This window comes from Onychostoma macrolepis, chromosome 09 (assembly GCF_012432095.1).
Source record: "Onychostoma macrolepis isolate SWU-2019 chromosome 09, ASM1243209v1, whole genome shotgun sequence".
Lineage (NCBI taxonomy): Eukaryota > Metazoa > Chordata > Actinopteri > Cypriniformes > Cyprinidae > Onychostoma > Onychostoma macrolepis.
The window spans coordinates 22791516-22812852 of record NC_081163.1 but is presented as its reverse complement, the minus strand read 5'-3'; the positions used below and the strand labels follow the sequence as shown (position 1 = coordinate 22812852).

Genomic DNA, 21337 nt, shown 5'->3' with positions numbered 1-21337 from the left:
ATTCTCGAGTGCTCTCCCCTCTGACTGAACCTCGTCTACCTCCACCACAATGTTTCTCAGGTGATCCCAGTGCATGTGATGGGTTCCTGACTGGCTCTCTCACATTTGAATTACAACCATCTTCCTTCCCCTCTGATCGAGCCAAGATCGCATATGTTATCACCCTCCTTTCTGGCAAGGCGCTTTCTTGGGCAACAGCGGCCTGGAAAGCACAGGCGCCCTTCTGTTCAAGTTATTCTGTGTTTGAAAAGGAGTTAAAGCGAGTCTTTGACCACCCCCTCAGTGGCCGGCAAGCTTCTAAGAGACTTCTCACTCTCCGACAAGGTAATGGCAGCGCGGCTGAATATGCCATACAGTTTCGGACCGTTGCTGCAGGGAGTGGCTGGAACGACGAGGCCCTCATGGTGTGTTTCCTGAATGGTCTGTCTGAGGCAATCAAGGATGATATGGCTACCAGAGAACCTGCTTGTGATCTCGAGACCCTCATAGACCAAGCAATCCGGCTGGATAATCGCTTGAGGGAGAGAAGCTTGAACCGACCATCTGTTTCCACATTTTCTGCCACTCCAGCTCTTACTCAAATGCTACCAGTGCCCCAAGATTCTTCGGAGCCCATGCAATTGGGTAGGACTAGGCTTTCCCCATCAGAACGAGACCGTCGTATGAGAGAGCGCTGTTGTCTATATTGTGGATTGTATGGTCACTTTCGCTCCGCCTGCCCCGAGCTTTCGGGAAACGCTCAGTCCCGTACAGGCAAGGGAGGACTGTAACAGGAGTTACACACACAGCTTCACCTTCCAACTCTGGGTTGTTCCTTCCCATCACACTCACTTGGGGAGATCAAAAACACCAACTCCAGGCATTGATTGATTCTGGCGCTGCTGGGAATTTCATGGATATTTCCCTTGCCAAGAGTCTCCAGATCCCTACTAATTCCCTTCCTGCCCCCCTAACTGTGACAGCCTTGGATGGAAGACCGTTAGCTCCAGGGAAAATAACCCACCTCACCTCTCTCCTTTGTCTCATCACTTACCGGCACCAGGAGAGAATATGCTTTCATCTTATACAGTCTCCAGAGTTCCCTGTTATCCTCGGTCACCCCTGGCTCCTCCAGCATAATCCGAACTTTGACTGGTCCACTGGTGCTGTTCTCAGTTGGGGTCCCACCTGTCAGACTATATGCTTGGCCCAGAACTCCCCTAATCCTGTTCTCGAGTCTCAAGAACCCCTAGATCTGTCTCAAGTCCCTGCTCAGTACCACCACCTTAAATCAGTGTTCAGCAAAAGGAAGGCCACCTCCTTACCACCTCATCGCCCCTATGATTGCGCCATTGAGCTGCTCCCAGGAACCTGTCCCTCCAGAGGTCGTATATTCTCTTTGTCTCCCCCCGAACGAACTGCTATGGACAAATATATTAATGAAGCCCTTGCGGCAGGTATCATCCAACCATCCACTTCCCCTGCTGGAGCTGGATTCTTTTTCGTTGGGAAGAAGGATGGCGGACTTCGGGCCTTGCATTGATTACAGGTGCCTTAAGATCACTATCCGTAACCGCTATCCCTTGCCACTAATGGCCACTGCCTTTGAAATTCTGCAAGAAGCCTCCGTCTTCACTAAGCTCGATTTGCGCAATGCCTACCATCTTGTGCGCATCAGACAAGGAGATGAATGGAAAACCGCCTTCAACACGCCCACTGGGCACTATGAATATTTAGTTATGCCCTTCGGGCTCACTAATGCTCCTGCAGTATTTCAAGCTCTCATCAATGATGTTCTCAGAGACATGCTCAACCAATTTGTGTTTGTCTACTTGGATGATATCCTCATCTTCTCGAGTTCCCTCCAAGAGCATGTTAAACACGTCAGTAAAGTTCTCAGACGCCTTCTTGATAACCATCTTTATGTTAAACCTGAGAAATGTGAGTTCCATGTGACCGAAGTTCAGTTCCTGGGGTTCATCATCAAGCCTGGCCAGATACAAATGGACCCTCAGAAAGTTCAAGCAGTTGTGAATTGGCCCTCCCCCTCGTCGGTAAAAGAAGTACAGCGTTTCCTTGGCTTTGCCAATTTTTATCGCAAGTTCATCCTGAACTTCAGTACTGTGGCGGCTCCTTTATCCGCTCTCACCAAGGGGAACTCAACCAGCTTTTATTGGGGACCTGAAGCAGAGTTGGCCTTCAGCAAACTCAAAAGCCATTTTACCTCTGCACCTATTCTGATTCTCCCTAACCCAGAAATACCCTTCATCGTGGAGGTCGATGCTTCGGACTTAGGGGTTGGAGCTGTGCTGTCCCAAAGGGGGAAGGACAACAAGTTGCATCCATGTGCATTCCTTTCCCACCGCCTTACACCCACTGAGAGGAACTATCATGTAGGAGATCGGGAGTTACTGGCAGTTAAGCTAGCGCTTGAGGAGTGGAGGCATTGGCTTGAGGGGGCCAAACACCCATTCCAAGTACTCACGGACCACAAAAATCTGGAATACATTCAGCAGGCAAAGCGACTCAACCCCCGTCAGGCACGTTGGTCCTTATTCTTTAACCGATTCCAGTTCATCTTATCCTACCGCCCCGGCTCTAAGAACCTAAAACCAGATGCGTTGTCCCGGGTATACGTAAACACTCCTCAGGAAGATTCTATTGCATCAATTGTCCCCAGTTCCAAGATAATAGCTCCTATCAGGTGGGATCTGGAAAATACTGTAAAACAAGCCCAAGCCCGAGAACCTGACCCAGGAGGGGGGCCAACCCACTGTCTGTTTGTCCCAAAAGTGGTCCGCTCCCAGGTCCTCCAGTGGGGACACACCTCTCGTCTTACTTGTCATCCTGGCACTTCTCGCACTCTTGAGTTCCTCCGAAGACGCTTTTGGTGGCCAACGATCAAGGAGGATGTGACGAGATTTGTAAAAGCATGTCCTACGTGCAACCAAAGTAAGGTCTCTCACCGTTCTCCTCAGGGGCTATTGCACCCTCTCTCTATACCTCATAGACCTTGGTCTCACCTTTCCATGGATTTTATCACTGGACTTCCGCTATCACAAGGCATGGTCATAGTTGACAGATTCTCCAAGGCCGCCCGATTTATTCCTCTGCCCAAACTACCCACCGCTAAAGAAACTGCTGAACTGGTTTTAAACCACGTCTTTCGAGTCTTTGGCATCCCACAAGACATAGTCTCTGATCGAGGACCCCAGTTTTCCTCCCGATTCAGGCGGGCATTTTGTTTATCTCTGGGAGCTACAGTGAGTTTATCTTCTGGGTTCCATCCGGAGTCCAATGGGCAAACAGAGAGGCTTAACCAAGATCTTGAGACTACACTGAGGTGTATGGCATCTAACAACCCATCCTCTTGGTCTCTCTTCATCGTGTGGGCAGAATACGCTCACAATACCCTTCTCTCCTCTGCTACAGGCCTGTCCCCTTTCGAGTGCCAGTTTGGTTAAACCCCTCCACTATTCCCTGAGCAAGAAGTGGAGGTGGCTGTTCCCTCTGCTCAAAAGTTTGTTAAACGGTGCCGCCAGACATGGAAAAGGGTCCGACTCAAGCTCCTTAAGGTCTCTCAGCAGTACCAGCACCAGGCCAATCGCAGACGCAGACCTGCCCCCACTTTGCGCCCTGGCCAAAGAGTCTGGCTCTCCACTAAGAACATTCCCTTGCGGGTGGAATCTCGTAAACTTTCCCAGAGGTTCATTGGCCCCTTCAAGATTGCCAGGAAAGTTAACCCAGTTACTTACCGTTTATACTTGCCTAAGTCTTTGAAGATAAATCCCACTTTTCATGTCTCACTGTTAAAACCTGTTTTGTCTTCTCCTTTTCTTGCGACAGGTAAACCTCCCTCTCCTTGTATCATTTGTGGCCAGCCAGCTTACACAGTCCACAGAATACTGGATGTCCGTAAAGTACGTGGATCCCGGCAGTATCTGGTGGACTGGGAAGGCTATGGCCCTGAGGAACGCTCCTGGGTTCCGGCCAAGGACATCTTGGACCTCAAACTAATTCAAGACTTTCATGCTTGCAAGCCCAGTCGTCCTGGAGGGAACGTCAGGAGCCGTTCCTAGAGGGAGGGGTCCTGTCAGAGTTTTTGCTTTGTAATGTTATATCTTGGCCACTAGAGGTCCTCATTGTACTCATGTCATAGGTGTGCCTCTTGTAATCAGTGTCATTGTTTTCACATGTGCCTTGTTGTGGGCTGTGTATTTAAGATGATCACTTCCTTTGTTTCTTTGCTTGGTTATTGTTCTTCCTAGCCAGTTGCTTCCGTAAGTCTGCTCTAGTTCTAAGTTCTAAACTTGAAAAGAAATGTTTTTCCTGAGTTTTTGTTTTGGAGATTATTTTTCTCCTTTTGGATTGAAGATTTTCTGTTTTGTGGCTTTCATTAAGAAAAGGATTTTTGTACCCTTTTTGCTATTTTTGTTAATAAACTCTTCTGAGTTAAGAACGCGTCTGACTATTGGGTTCAACTCCTTCCTGTGGCTCAGTGGTGGAAGTTAAGACTATTGCACCAGAGACCCAAGTTCGAGTCCCAGCTCTGACACACAGGAAGTGCTCGCAATACGAAGTTTCAGGCATTGTCCAAATAAGTACAAGCTAGAAAGGGAAGGAATAAATAAAGAGAAAGACATAGTTTAAAAAAAAAAAAAAAAAAATTTAGGATGAAGTCAAATAGTGTCAAAAGAGATGAGTTTTCAGCTGTCGCTTGAAAATTGTCAGGGATTCAGCATTCCGGATAAGGGTGGGAAGATCATTACACCAGCCAGGAACAGTGAACGAAAATGTTCTGGAAAGTGATTTTGAGCCTCTCCGTGATGGCACCACGAGGCGCCGCTCACTAGTGGATCTCAGACTTCTAAAGGGGATGTAGATTCGTAATAGTGAGTGGAAGTAGGCGGGTGCTGAGCCTGTGGCTGTTCTATATGCAAGCATCAATGTCTTGAACTTGATGCGAGCTGCAACCGGAACACAGTGTAAGGAGATAAAGAAAGGTGTCCGTTAGGAAGGGCCTGATCTTTCTGATGTTGTGCAATGCAAACCTGCAAGATCGAGCGGTCTTTGCAATGTGGCCTTTGAAGGTCAGCTGGTCATCAAAGATTACACCAAGATTTCTGACTGAAGTTGATGGGGTAATTGTTGATGAACCTAACTGGATGGTGAAATCATGCTGTAGAGTTAGAGTGGCAGGGAAGACAAGAAGCTCAGTCTTTGCCAGGTTGAGCTGTAGGTGATGTTCTTTCATCCATGCCGAGATGTTCGCCAGGCAGCCTGAGAAGGCAGACGGACTGCCAATGCCTCATTACTTGATTTGAATTTGCAGATTTGATTACACTTTTCTCAGAAATCATCATTAATTATCACTTCAAGATGCATTATTGTGATTTTGTTTAGCCTGAAGCCCAATAAAAGCTAAAATAAAGGGGTTGAAAACAGGAAAAAAAGCCAATATTAGGGCTGTGCAAATGATCGAATGCGATAGTCATGCGCATCTCGTCAGTGCTTTCAGATGGAGCAGCATTTACAACACAGAGCCGTAGTTCACTGACAAGCTACGCAATATCGCGTTCATAATCGCAGGCCATTCATCGCCGATAATGAACGCGGTATTGCATAGCTTGTCAGTAAACTATGGCTAGTAAATGCTGCTCCATCTGAAAGCACGTGATTGAGATTTACTGCTAATCACAGAACCGGCTTTACTGACGAGATGCGCATGACAAATCACATTTTATTATTTGCACACCCCTAAGCCATATCCACAATAAAAAAACAATGCACATTTAACATACATTAATTTGGTTATATTGTACTATATTAGAGTCGCCGCCACAATTATAAACCAAGAAGAAAAAAAAAAAAAAAAAAAAAAAATCACAATTTCGAACAATGAATAATTTTCAAAGTCTAATTATCGAGATTACAATTAAGTGGAGTGGAGACAGGGCAGTCTTGCCTGGTCCAGTATGGTGTGTGTGTTGGCGTATCACAGCATCGGGCAAAAGTGGGCTATGAGACATCTATGTATTTATGCCTATGGTTTAAGAAACCTATTTCAGGTTTTGAGGTCTATACAAATGAGCTACTAGGCATACAAAGTGTGCAGTGTTTGGTTCATGCCTTTATCACCAGCAGGGTGGATTATTGTAATGGTCTCCTCACCGGCCTTCCAAAGACGACCATTAGACAGCTGCAGCTCATCCAGAACGCTGCTGCCAGGATTCTGACTAGAACCAGGAAATTTGAGCATATTACACCAGTCCTCAGGTCCTTACACTGGCTTCCAGTTACATTTAGGATTGATTTTAAAGTACTTTTACTCGTTTATAAATCTCTAAATGGCCTAGGACCTAAATACATTGGAGATATGCTCACTGAATATAAACCTAACAGACCACTCAGATCATTAGGATCGAGTCAGTTAGAAATACCAAGGGTTCACACAAAACAAGGGGAGTCTGCTTTTAGCTATTATGCCGCCCGCAGTTGGAACCAGCTTCCAGAAGAGATCAGATGTGCTAAAACATTAGCCACATTTAAATCCAGACTCAAAACTCATGTTTAGCTGTGCATTTGTTGAATGAGCACTGTGCTACGTCCAAACTGATTGCACTATATATAATCATTTTCTATTCTTAAATGTTTTTAATTCTTTTAAAATCAATTTTTAAATCACTTTGTTTTTATTGTTGTGATTTTTATTATTTTTAATCTCTTATTATTTTTAATGACTATTTCACTTCCTTTTATGTAAAGCACTTTGAATTACCGTTGTGTATGAAATGTGCTATATAAATAAACTTGCCTTGCCTTGCCTTACAGTTCAAATAAAGAAGCAGAAGAAAAAAAGAATTCACAAAAGTTTCATACCAAAAGGCGACCTGTAGAGTGCACTCTGTGGGCTGTGGTTCAGGTCTGAAGCGGTCTGGCTGAGGCTGTGGTAGAGGGGTCCCTGGAAAGTTCGGCCTTCATAAATAGGTCCTATATGGTGGTCAGGGGAAGTGGCTGACCTCAGATCAGCACCTATCTGACTGTGTTGACTAGTGTAAGATGCTCGCACACCTAATGATGACAATACAATACAAACACATAATTAGAGAGACCACCACTGATATACTCAACTGACATACACTTATTAAAGTCTGATTACTGTAAAGGATACAAAGAAAATCATAATTTCATCATTTCAAAATAGAAGATATTTTGAAGAATGTTTTGGTTGCCATTGGGGGATCTTTTATGTTCCACAGAAATGAAGTTTGACATGAGAATGAGTAAATGATGATTTTTATTTCTGATCCCCTATTCCTTTAACCTAGGGTGATTTTCTCCAGTTTTTCATTATATTGACATTAGAAAAAAAAACTAAACAGAATCATTGTCATTTGGATTCATATATGTATACAGGTAAATACATTATCACTTTTTGGGAGAGCCATGATTATTGCTTTAATTCACGATTTTGCCATAATTGTCAGAACGCAAAGGTTTTTATTTAGTTAAGGCGCTATCTTATGGTGTGACTGACTGGAAAGCACTGAGGTAGGAAGTGGGTCATCTCAACTTGGATATTCCCAACTCCGACTTTGTCTTGAACGCAGCATAACCAAAGGGTTCAAATGACAAGATGTGTAACAACAAGACATGTTGTTGGTGGAGAAACACACCCCAAGTTGCAGGAGAATACAAGAAAAACACAAAACAATTGGTAACACTTTATATAAAGAATACAGTAACAAAGCACTTATAAATTATTTGCAAACAATTAGTTTACAGTTAATTTATAGTTTATAAATTGTGGTCTCTACATTGTTAATAGATTGATAGGTTATGTACAAATAGTGTCACATTGCCCACAGTAGTTAAAAAAATATTGTTTAATTAGCTCATTTGTAAACAACTATAGATAGCATTTAATTTTCCTTTGTTAACAACTTGTTAACCATATCTAACTCATATAAAGTGTTTAAACCAAAAGCAAAAAAGTTGTTAAATAGTTTATTGAAAGTTTATTTATTCTCACTTTATTTTAGGTCACAGAAAAATACTCAAATAAAAGGCAACAGCCTACCTCCATCAGATGTTTATTACATTAAAATTTACATTTCTTTACTATTAATTTATAACTACATAGTATGCAAAAGATGTACTAAGAACCTCCTGCCAAGACTCTGAAGTTTTACTAGCCCCAATCCAGTCAGCATAATCATATCATGAAGATAACGTCCACACCTCAGGTATTTATGATCACTAACAATAGCCACAACTTCAAAGACTTGAGCAGGAGCAAAATAGACATGTATGAAAACAGGGACTCTAAAAATTGTATTCCTAAAATGTTAAGATCTGTACTTTGAGTTAGCCACATGGCCAGGAAAGATAGGTACTTGTTTTTACCCTGAGAGTCCTCTGGAATTTATGATGGTTTACACTTGAGGGTTGAATAAAGTAGTAAGAAAGGAATAGGAGATCAAAGCATTTGCTGTTTTCTTACCTGTTAAGCTGTCTGGTCGCGGGTCTATCCGCTCGTAGATCTCATAGCTGTGTGTAATGTATGGATTAGATACGTCATGCAGAAACGTTCTTGACATCATCGACCCATAATGCTGTGGTACTGCGGTCATCCCCGGCCTGGCTGGTGACCCCGCCCCGAGCTGCTCGTCTTCTCTCGCAGAGCCTACACCTCCAGAATAGGGTAATGTGGTGCGGCTGGCACCACTCGAGCGGGAGGAACCTATTCTGCGCAGGGCAGCAGGAGAGGTCTTCTGTGGGACTGCAGACAGGTTGGTGCTTGTGAAAATGGAGGATAGAGGTTTAGATTCAGTCGTAATTGGCAACCCATAGGAGCTTCCAGTGGCCCGAAGAGACCCTCGAGACGGAGAGATGCTGCTTCCGTACAGCGACTGAGCACGAGCAGGCATTGAACCAACTCGGCGCATAGCACGACCTGGTTTAGCCCCATCCATCATTCCCGACACCTACAAGAGGACGCAAACATCCTTTACAGCATCTCAATATAGATAATTATGATTAAGCTGCAATGATGTTCAAATAAAAAAACTAATTAAAAAAAAGATCTGCAGATATAACTTATTAATCTTCCACAAATTCCACTGAAAAAAAGTGCATATAACTTGTCAATTACTGTAAAAAACTGTTTATACTTGACTCAATAGATACAGTGAGGAAAATAAGTATTTGAACACCCTGCTATTTTGCAAGTTCTCCCACTTAGAAATCATGGAGGGGTCTGAAATTGTCATCGTAGGTGCATGTCCACTGTGAGAGACATAATCTAAAAAAAAAAAAAATCCAGAAATCACAATGTATGATTTTTTAACTATTTATTTGTATGATACAGCTGCAAATAAGTATTTGAACACCTGTCTATCAGCTAGAATTCTGACCCTCAAAGACCTGTTAGTCTGCCTTTAAAATGTCCACCTCCACTCCATTTATTATCCTAAATTAGATGCACCTGTTTGAGGTCGTTAGCTGCATAAAGACACCTGTCCACCCCATACAATCAGTAAGAATCCAACTACTAACATGGCCAAGACCAAAGAGCTGTCCAAAGACACTAGAGACAAAATTGTACACCTCCACAAGGCTGGAAAGGGCTACGGGAAATTGCCAAGCAGCTTGGTGAAAAAGGTCCACTGTTGGAGCAATCATTAGAAAATGGAAGAAGCTAAACATGACTGTCAATCTCCCTCGGACTGGGGCTCCATGCAAGATCTCACCTCGTGGGGTCTCAATGATCCTAAGAAAGGTGAGAAATCAGCCCAGAACTACACGGGAAGAGCTGGTCAATGACCTGAAAAGAGCTGGGACCACCGTTTCCAAGGTTACTGTTGGTAATACACTAAGACATCATGGTTTGAAATCATGCATGGCACGGAAGGTTCCCCTGCTTAAACCAGCACATGTCCAGGCCCGACTTAAGTTTGCCAATGACCATTTGGATGATCCAGAGAGTCATGGGAGAAAGTCATGTGGTCAGATGAGACCAAAATAGAACTTTTGGTCATAATTCCACTAAACGTGTTTGGAGGAAGAAGAATGATGAGTACCATCCCAAGAACACCATCCCTACTGTGAAGCATGGGGTGGTAGCATCATGCTTTGGGGTGTTTTTCTGCACATGGGACAGGCGACTGCACTGTATTAAGGAGAGGATGACCGGGGCCATGTATTGCGAGATTTTGGGGAACAACCTCCTTCCCTCAGTTAGAGCATTGAAGATGGATCGAGGCTGGGTCTTCCAACATGACAATGACCCGAAGCACACAGCCAGGATAACCAAGGAGTGGCTCTGTAAGAAGCATATCAAGGTTCTGGCGTGGCCTAGCCAGTCTCCAGACCTAAACCCAATAGAGAATCTTTGGAGGAGCTCAAACTCTGTGTTTCTCAGCGACATGCCAGAAACCTGACTTATCTAGAGAAGATCTGTGTGGAGGAGTGGGCCAAAATCCTCCTGCAGTGTGTGCAAACCTGGTGAAAAACTACAGGAAACGTTTGACCTCTGTAATTGCAAACAAAGGCTACTGTACCAAATATTAACATTGATTTTCTCAGGTGTTCAAATACTTATTTGCAGCTGTATCATACAAATAAATAGTTAAAAATCATACATTGTGATTTCTGGATTTTTTTTAGATTATGTCTCTCACAGTGGACATGCACCTACGATGACAATTTCAGACCCCTCCATGATTTCTAAGTGGGAGAACTTGCAAAATAGCAGGGTGTTCAAATACTTATTTTCCTCACTGTATACTTTTCTGTCCTGTTATTGGACAAAAGTTTTACTGGTGTAATTTAGACTTTTTATTTCAAATCAAATGCCATGCATGCATTTTTGTTCAAGCCATGTGACCACTGATGTCCTCAAGGTTGCCTTTCATAGGTTCACTTCTAATAGTGCTGTCAGTACACGATCCGGGATGCCTGCACAATCGTGCATGCGCATAATGACGTAGTAGAAAACGCGCATGCGCAAATGACAAATCTGTTTTGCGACGATTTACGACACTGCACAATCTGTTCCACACTTGCACACCTTTGTACCGCGAGACTTTCATTCACTCACAGCGAAAAAAAAATGGAGTGCAGCGAAAGAAAATAAAAATTTGCCCTTTACGCTGCCGTTAGGCAATATTTGGTTGACGGGCTGGTGGATGCGGCATTGAAAAAAGAAGGTCTCACGAATGGCTGCAAATTTCGTTATAAGAGGTAAGTGAGTGTGGGTATTTAAAATAATATTAGCATTGTTTTAGTTAATACGTGTGAGCCTGTCAGCAACGACGTTCTATCTAGTCAGACATAGTAACCGCCAACATTTTTCACCACACGTGTGTTTGCATCCCTGAACAAAGACACAGTTTGAAATACTCTATAACGTTTCCCCAGACTTGTTTGTAGTTCTTTCTTCATGTAAGTGCAGATAGTCTAAGCAGAAATGCATATTATGTTCCTTATTGTCTTCTGTAAACACCATTGAAGGGATTATTTTCCTCATTTAGATTATATAGATAGATATATTAGCCTATATAGACCCATACTAATACAAAATTACTCAACTTAAAGTTAACTAATATTAGCAGCTTTTAATAAAAAAAATGACACGAACCGTCTTAGACAATACTACTGACCTCAGATCAAAACACGGCAAGTTAAGTAGGCCTAATGCCATACAGCAATGAATCGCAAAGGGGAGTATGAGGAAACTGAAGGTTTGCAGTGACAGAAAGACTCAGACTTTATTCTACATGTAACCAAAATCATCTATGTTCATGTAACAACTCCTTTATTATTTTGGATTGGCAACCACGTAAACATATCGTAATGCACAGCGTAAGGTACATCTAAAAACATAAAAATAGACCCGCCGTAAACTGTTAAATGAAAAACACAATGTAGCCTACAAAAATATGTCGCCAGTTGTGCCGCCTGGCTGTCAAGTGTTTCATCGCATACATGATACCAATAGTGTAGGGAAACCGTGACATTTCTACTATGTAATTACGTGCATGTGCAGAACGGATCGTGTACTCACAAGTTGACTGAAGCCCTTATATCATCACAATAATGCATTGGCCAATGGCGCTTTGCACCACGTCTGAGTAATATGTCACGTATGTCTCAGGTTTTAGTCCTTCAGGAACCGATTTTTCAGTTTGCCTGTCAGAAAGTATTTCTCGTGTTCTTGGCTGTCTATTTTAGAGCTGGCTATTTTTATTTTGTAAAGTTTTGACACACTCTACCGCTTCAGCTTTGTTTGTATATCTCATAAGTGTGTCTGCTTCTATTGGACTCTAGCCGGGAAGGCAGAAGTACAGTTACATAGCACAAAACTTGGTAAAGGTTTTGGCGTTTGCTATTTCGACGAAGTAAAAAAAAATAAATAAATAAAAATAAAATATATATTTTGTATATACCATATTGTCCCGAATATAAGACGACCCTGATTATAAGACGACCCCCCTTTTTCCAGATGTACCTTTTGGAAAAAGGCTTTTTGAAAACCAAATCTTGTTGTTGTTTTTTTCTCTCTCTGTAAAACACATTTTTTCTTAAATTATTTTCAAATTGCATATTTTTCCTATTTTAATTTTTGTTTTGAAAGTATGGTAAATACTGGTAAAATGTACCAACAATGACATTGAAAAATATACACTTTTTGATATACCATTGAAATAACAGATAGCCCATCTGAATTATATAACATTTAGGCTATCCATCTCATAGTAGCCTACCAAAATTTTATTAACAGTAGAAGTGAAATCTTATTGTAGTCTTCAAATCTGGGTACTGTCTCATGTTTTAAAATCAGTTACAGAGGAAGTTTGTTCCCATCAGGCTAACATGACACGACTCATGCTGCTGTAAGCTTTTCTTTTTCTTTTGTTTTCACTTGCAATCTTTACAACACACATTACATTACATATTTCATGGCACACTCGTTTTATGCGTTTTTGGCGCCACCTATTGTTGTGGGTGTATTACTGACATGTCAAAGTCTAGACCCTGAATATAAGACGACCGCGTTTTTTCAGATGTATTTCCAAGAAAAAAACATCGTCTTATATTCGGGTCAATACGGTATATATATATTATCTTGTCAAAATTGACCGAAGATCACCACAGGGTTAGGTAATGAAGTGGAAGAAGTGCAAAATGCTTTGTTTTGACAGACTATTTTATTTTTATTTTTTTAAATCTGATTTTGGACAAACAATTAAATTCTGAAGTTTTTTGAATGTAGTACAATGAACACTTGTATGCCAAAACATCAAGGAAATTTATGACACTTTTAAGATTTTTTATTTTATTTTAATCAAACATGACCAGGTCATACCTCAGGCCATAAAAAAAAAAAAATAATATTTTTAAATGTCAAATCAAACACATTTGTCCACAAAATTTTCAATACTGTAAAGCAAAAAATAATGAATGTAATATTTGAAGTATTTATACATCATGGAAATGCCTGTTTTTTATACTACAGTATGGTAATGAAAAATTAAAAGAGTATCACAACTGAGAATAATTAGACTATTAAATTATTGTAATGAGAATTTAGGACGTAGGGATAGATGTGCACACTAAATTCGATGTTTTTTTTTCATGACAGTTATGCGCATAACTGTCATGAAAAAAAAAATCTAATAATTTTAATAATAATGATAATAATAATAATAAAATGCTTTATTTTCTTCTTTTACTTTTGATTTTGTGGTGAAACATGACCCGCACATATTTTTCAAGAGATAAAAGCTATTAAGAAGTGAGGGATGTGAGATCTACCTGAAGCTCAGGTGTTCGGTGGTGTCCTGCAGCCTGGCCCTCTGCCCTGGAGATCCTCTGCAGCGTGGCGCTTCCTCCTGAAGCAGGTAATGAGTTTTGAAGTCTCTGCTGACACTCGCCCTGTGCCTGACTGCTGTAGAAGCTGACAGCATCCTGATAACCACTATCAGAGTAAGAGTTCATCTGGGTAGAACTGTGAGAGTTCCCCACCGACCCTGAGACTGACAGTAAAGTGCAGGTCAGACACTTCATATTAAATTCAGAAAGGTGACTTTTAGGGTGCCTTTACACTAGAGGTTTGTGTGGACCCGCACCAGTTTCAGTGTTTCCCCTGCCATTATATTAGGGGGGCCCCCTTGAAGGTCAAGTTAATTTTATTTTCTCTATAGCGCCAGATCACAACAGAAGTCATTTGAAGTTACCTTTCCTATAGAACAGATCTATATCTTTTATTAAACAAACTAAATAGTCTTGTTATTTATTTTTACACGATGACATGTCATTTCTGTCTCTACATGGTCGCGCGTTTACAATTCTTCTCCGCCCCAATGCGCACACACACACACACACACAGGTGAGCACACTCCCACTCAAACTAGTAGGCTATTTGTAAATATTAAGCCGCAAAAAGACTATTTAAATATGAATTCTGTGTGTCTCTGTGTTAATGAATGGCGCAGACACGCGGTTTTGTTTACTACTCGTACTGAAGCGTGCGTGGCGCTTCCGCTGAACATCTGCCGTCTCACTAAATGAGGACATAAATAAATACATACATGTACATCTATAAATAAATACAACAACATCTCCAGAAATCTTATTTTTAAGGAATAATCATACAATATTTCTTCAATGTTTTAATTTTAATATTAAATCCCCTTCATTTTCCAAAAAATATAATTTGTTTAATTTTCATTAATTAAAAGATAAATTAAATTAATGTTTTATGCCTTAATTTGATAAACAGAAAAATGTAAATACACAACACAGAATTTCTGAGGAAAAAAAATCATAAGGCTATTGTAAAAATACATTAAACTTGTTTTTATGCTTTTAAATAGTTAGACATGCTAAAACATTCCATAGATCCCTAAACTAAATTGATGTTAAATTTTTAAATTTCATGATTTTAATTAATGCTTTTTGTTTAATAAAATTTCATTTAACCATTAAAAAGGAGTCCAGAAATATTAAAACTGAAAAAATGGAATTTGGAAAAAAATAAAACAGAATTTGGGAAAAATAATTGTTTAGTTGTCACATTGACTGCTGTCATTAAAAGAAACACATGAACAACATGATTCCTCTAAGTGTTTGCGTCGGTGAACCCAGCTTGTATTTAGGCTTCTCATGCACTTAATGATTTTTTTTTTTGGGGAATATTGAAATACAAATTACAAGGGTAAACATTTGCCACTAGGTGCTCAGGGTGGTATTCATGTGGATGTCGACTTGAGGAAAGAATGCAGGAAAGAAGCCATAATGATAGACAGACAGAGTAATGGTCAAAGCCTACAATCCACTGTTAATATTGTTACAAATACTGTGTTGGCTGTGGTTCACAGTACAAAACTGGTCACCAGCTTCTTCTATTGCTTACCTATGCTTATGGAAAATGCCATCTTAATCGGTGACAGTTCTTTATTCCTCTGTAATCCACCATGCACGGTGCTGTTTTACTGGTCTATGATTGCAAGTATTTGGTTCAACAGTGTAACATCACCCTCTAGAGGTGAAATAAGACAAGCCACTGGACTGGACTTAACTTCACACAGAGTTTGTTGTGAAGTGACAATGCTTTGTACATGAAGAGGTTAAGAGGATCTAAACTTTGGCAGAGAAAAGCTAAGGTATGTGTACAGCACGCATTACTACATAGTCATGGCACTACATGCAGTTATAAATCAACTTACTAGGAATTATTTGGGAATTTGCTTAAAACTAAGAATATATCTTAATTTGCTGTTTTGAATAAAATGACAAATTAGTGCACTTTGTGCAGTTCCATTATGTTTTTGTTTTCAGGGTTGAGGGCAATCCAGGTTAATCAATTTCATCACGTGTGAGTTGTGTTTATTTAAGGGAGTGACAACCACAATTTTTCAAAGACTCTCAACCATATTTTTGTCAAAGCCTGCTGTATAAATAGAACTGTACTGCTCTACTCTTTACTGAGGTATAAAAGCTGTCTTTGATTAATTACTGATTAAAATGACACTGGGGATCCCCTTTGGCTAAAACTGGGTTTATTCACGCATTCACTCATTCATTCCATACCTGCAGATCTCCAGGGAAGAGACATCTCAGAGGAACTAAAAAAAGAAACAAACAGAAAATAAGTTTATTTATGTTTCTGTCACATGAAATAACTGCCAAAAATGTGGAATGAGATGTAAGAGCCACGCTGGAGGACAATAGCAAAAGCTCAGTAAATTATGACATTTAACAAGCCATAATGTAACAACAAAATTCAAGATATTATCAATACATTTAAACTAGCATACTGCTCTAAAACTGAGCAGGAGGGAGTGACACCTTACCTTTATCACTCCACCCTGAGATATATACAGTATGTGTAAATCCACCAAAGCACAAGGAGCAGTGCTGGTCAAAAGTATAAACACCCCCACGGTTAGGTCTGCTCTAGGCCTGTATATTATAGGCCTATATATATATATATATATATATATATATATATATATATATATATATATATATATATATATATATATACAGTGAGGAAAATAAGTATTTGAACACCCTGCTATTTTGCAAGTTCTCCCACTTAGAAATCATGGAGGGTCTGAAATTGTCATCGTAGGTGCATGTCCACTGTGAGAGACATAATCTAAAAAAAAAATCCAGAAATCACAATGTATGATTTTTAACTATTTATTTGTATGATACAGCTGCAAATAAGTATTTGAACACCTGAGAAAATCAATGTTAATATTTGGTACAGTAGTCAAACGTTTCCTGTAGTTTTTCACCAGGTTTGCACACACTCCAGGAGGGATTTTGGCCCACCTCCACACAGATCTTCTCTAGATCAGTCAGGTTTCTGGCCTGTCGCTGAGAAACACGGAGTTTGAGCTCCTCCAAAGATTCTCTATTGGGTTTAGGTCTGAGACTGGCTAGGCCACGCCAGAACCTTGATATGCTTCTTACAGAGCCACTCCTTGGTTATCCTGGCTGTGTGCTTGGTCATTGTCATGTTGGAAGACCCAGCCTCGACCCATCTTCAATGCTCTAACTGAGGGAAGAAGGTTGTTCCCCAAAATCTCGCAATACATGGCCCCGGTCATCCTCTCCTTAATACAGTGCAGTCGCCCTGTCCCATGTGCAGAAAAACACCCCAAAGCATGATGCTACCACCCCATGCTTCACAGTAGGGATGGTGTTCTTGGGATGGTACTCATCATTCTTCTTCCTCCAAACACGTTTAGTGGAATTATGACCAAAAGTTCTATTTTGGTCTCATCTGACCACAAGACTTTCTCCCATGACTCCTCTGGATCATCCAAATGGTCATTGGCAAACTTAAGTCGGGCCTGGACATGTGCTGGTTTAAGCAGGGGAACCTTCCGTGCCATGCATGATTTCAAACCATGACGTCTTAGTGTATTACCAACAGTAACCTTGGAAACGGTGGTCCCAGCTCTTTTCAGGTCATTGACCAGCTCCTCCCGTGTAGTTCTGGGCTGATTTCTCACCTTTCTTAGGATCATTGAGACCCCACGAGGTGAGATCTTGCATGGAGCCCCAGTCCGAGGGAGATTGACAGTCATGTTTAGCTTCTTCCATTTTCTAATGATTGCTCCAACAGTGGACCTTTTTCACCAAGCTGCTTGGCAATTTCCCGTAGCCCTTTCCAGCCTTGTGGAGGTGTACAATTTTGTCTCTAGTGTCTTTGGACAGCTCTTTGGTCTTGGCCATGTTAGTAGTTGGATTCTTACTGATTGTATGGGGTGGACAGGTGTCTTTATGCAGCTAACGTCCTCAAACAGGTGCATCTAATTTAGGATAATAAATGGAGTGGAGGTGGACATTTTAAAGGCAGACTAACAGGTCTTTGAGGGTCAGAATTCTAGCTGATAGACAGGTGTTCAAATACTTATTTGCAGCTGTATCATACAAATAAATAGTTAAAAATCATACATTGTGATTTCTGGATTTTTTTTTAGATTATGTCTCTCACAGTGGACATGCACCTACGATGACAATTTCAGACCCTCCATGATTTCTAAGTGGGAGAACTTGCAAAATAGCGGGTGTTCAAATACTTATTTTCCTCACTGTATATATATATATATATATACACACACACTGCTCAAAAAAATTAAAGGAACACTATGAAAACACATCAGATCTCAACAAGGAAAAATATCATGCTGGATTTCTATTAGGGATGGGACGATACACCTACCTCCCGATTCGATACTATCACGATATGTGAGTGCCGATACGATATGTATTGCGATTTTTGTTTTTAACTCTAGACCATGGGAAAAAGTTGAATGATACACTTAAAATACAGACTGTCACAACTGTTACTACTGCGATTCGATATTACAATTTATTGTGATTTTTGTTTGCTTATTAAAGACTAGGCAATGGAAAATTGTTGATTATACCCTTAAAAGAGACTGTATATGATGAGTCATATTAACAAAAACAATGCATCACATCTTTCTAAACATTTATTTCAGGAGCATACTCATACACAGTGTATATTTAAAGTACCTTGGACCATGAAACTTTAAAGTACCAAAACCCTGAACTTGCACATGAATATAATAGTCAAATGTTCAACAAAATGAGTAGAAAAAATACTTTCTGAAATAAAATAAAGTGCTATGTTACTTTGCATACCGTTTTTGTCAGGATCCTGCCCTCACTGTTTTGTCTGTCTTGTCTTTGTTTCATGTTTCTATGTTTGTTTTGTGTTTGAGCACATGGCTCTGTTGTTGTTGTTGTCTGCCATGTGCTCCTCCTGTCCTGCCTCCTTGTTACTTGTTACAACGCCCCCTTGTTTAGTCCTCGTTTGTCTGAGTATTGTCACCTGCCCCTCATATATCTGATCTCGTTTGTCTGAGTTATGTCACCTGTCCCTCTCGTTTTCTCTTTGTTGGTCTGAGTGTTGTCACCTGTTCCTCATGTTCTTCTGTCCTTTATATTGTTCCCCCTTTCACTCTTGTTTTGCCAGTTCGTTGTGCTACGTCAGTGTTTGCTTGCTCTGTCTTACCAGTCCTGTAATACAGTTTATTCCCTTCCTAGTTGTTGGTAGGTTTAGTCTCTCATCAGTCCCCTGTCTAGTCTTGTCTCATCTTGCCCTGTCCTGTCCTGTCCAGCAGATTGGGCTACCGGTCCCCTCCCTGGGTCTGTCACGCTGCTGGGCCTGTGCCGAGCCTATGACATCACTAGTGTGGAGTGGAATAGGGTGGAGTGTCTGGCCACCGCTGCTAAACTCTGGCCTCCAGCTTTGCTGCCTTCACTGCTCTCTGGCGGTCTGCCATCCTGGACTGGACTTCCTGCCATCCTGGTTTGATCCTCTGCCTCAGTCATGGTTTTGCTTTCTCGCTCCGGCTTTAAACGTATATGACGTCATCTAATGCAGCAGCACTGCACATGCAGAATGATCATTGTATGACATCAAAGATGTTATATGCTGATCGTCTGCACGGTGCTGCTCCAAGTCGAACACACCTATACATCTCGCCCTCTGTTGGAATTACAAAGCGCTAACTTCTGCCCACCACCTCTTATGAAAAATAAAATAATGAAATAAAAATCGATTCTGAGGTAAACCAATCAATTTTTAAATTGTTTTAAAAAGAATTGCGATAGTTAGGTGAATCGATTTTTTTCTCCCACCTCTAATATCTATACTGATATGGACTGGATAATGTGTTAGGAACGAAAGAATGCCACATCATTTGATTTAAATAAAAATTATCAACCTACAGAGGGCTGAATTCAAAGACACCAATTTCACTGCAGCAACTCAAAATGGTACTCAGTAGTTTGTATGGGTGCCATTGTCTAGCCTCCATGGATATGCCTCCCCAGACCATCACTGACCCACCACCAAACCGGTCATGCTGAACGATGTTACAGGCAGCATAACATTCCCCACGGCTTCTCCAGACCCTTTCACGTCTGTCACATGTGCTCAGGGTGAACCTGCTCTCATCTGTGAAAAGCACAGGATGCCAGGCGGACCTGCCAATTCTGGTGTTCAATGGCAAATGCCAGTCGAGCTCCACGGTGCCAGGCAATGAGCACAGGGCCCACTAGAGGACATAGGGCCCTCAGGCCACCCTCATGAAGTCTGTTTCTGATTGTTTGGTCAGAGACATTCACACCGGTGGCCTGCTGGAGGTCATTTTGTAGGGCTCTGGCAGTGCTCATCCTGTTCATCCTTGCACAAAGGAGCAGATACCGGTCCTGCTGATGGGTTAAGGACCTTCCACGGCCCTGTCCAGCTCTTCTAGAGTAACTGCCTGTCTCCTGGAATCTCCTCCATGTTCTTGAGACTGTGCTGGGAGACACAGCAACCTTCTGGAAATGACACGTATTGATGTGCCATCCTGGAGGAGTTGGACTGCCTGTGCAACCTCTCTAGGGTCTAGGTATCGCCCCATGCTACCAGTAGTGACACTGACCCTAGCCAAATACAAAACTAGTGAAAAACACTAGAAGAGATAAGTAGGGAAAAAAATGTCAGTGGCCTCCACCTGTAAAACCATTCCTGTTTTGGGGTTCGTCTCATTGTTGCCCATCTAGTGCACCTGTTGTTAATTTCATTAACACCAAAGCAGCTGAAACTGATTAACAACCCCCTCTGCTACTTAACTGACCAGATCAATATCAAAGTCAGTTATTTCAATCTTTTGTTGTTTACATTTTACTGTTTATATATACATTAGGGCTGTCAGTTTAATGCGTTAACTTAATTAGTTATAAAAAAATAACGCGATTAAAATATTTTAATGCAGTTAACGGACTGGCCCTGCCCCCAGATCTGTACATCATCTTACATGCCATACAGTTGACTGTTGACAAATATGATGCAGGGCAACAACTCCATAAATGCAGTTGTGCCCTAAAATTCAAGATATTGGTGCAAAAATGCCCCTATATGAGTTTTTGTCTCATTTATATCATACGATATCACATGAGCAGGGACAGCAGTAGGCTATTACACGTGCTGATTTTGTGCGGAATATCACAAGTTTAAATGTGATTTTATACAACAGTTCAGTAAATAAGAATTTGATATTGTGTTATTTTAAACACAATCTTAAGTGTTTTTGCTCAATTTTGCAAATAATATATTACCTTTAAAGCCACAGCAGAATTGTTATGCGTCTTCGAGCAACACAGCAGTGTTTAGTTTCTGAATGAATCCGCTTTTTGAACGAATCGTGTGAATCAATGATTCAAAGACCCATTCATAAAGAGAGCCATTTACTGAATTCCTGAATGAATCAGCCGTTTGAACGAATCAAATGAATTTACCACCACCTGCAGGCAGATT

General features: G+C 41.1%; 1 protein-coding gene and 1 long non-coding RNA gene across 22 annotated transcripts in view; one reads left to right on the top strand and one right to left on the bottom strand.

Annotated features, from left to right (window-relative positions):
- Nucleotides 1–21337, bottom strand: part of LOC131546961 (plakophilin-4-like) — a 180248-nt gene that overhangs the window by 65678 nt on the left and 93233 nt on the right. For 19 of the 20 annotated variants that reach the window (XR_009272815.1, XM_058787113.1, XM_058787121.1 and 16 more), the window contains 4 exons: nucleotides 16075–16110; nucleotides 13798–14018; nucleotides 8483–8966; nucleotides 6859–7050 (listed from right to left, as the gene is read on the bottom strand). Coding sequence is in view for 19 of the 20 variants with exons in the window: in XM_058787113.1 (XP_058643096.1) it covers nucleotides 6859–7050; nucleotides 8483–8966; nucleotides 13798–14018; nucleotides 16075–16110 (933 nt within the window). In the remaining variant the exon portion in view is untranslated. The remainder of the gene's footprint in view (nucleotides 1–6858; nucleotides 7051–8482; nucleotides 8967–13797; nucleotides 14019–16074; nucleotides 16111–21337) is intronic. The other variant, XM_058787127.1, reaches the window with a different exon arrangement.
- On the top strand, nucleotides 11024–19564 carry LOC131546964 (uncharacterized). 2 transcript variants are annotated; one of them, XR_009272817.1, is made up of 3 exons: nucleotides 11024–11223; nucleotides 13759–13883; nucleotides 19152–19564. It is a non-coding gene; the product is annotated as an uncharacterized LOC131546964 (long non-coding RNA). The 2 variants fall into 2 exon arrangements; XR_009272816.1 differs by having other exon boundaries at nucleotides 19149–19564.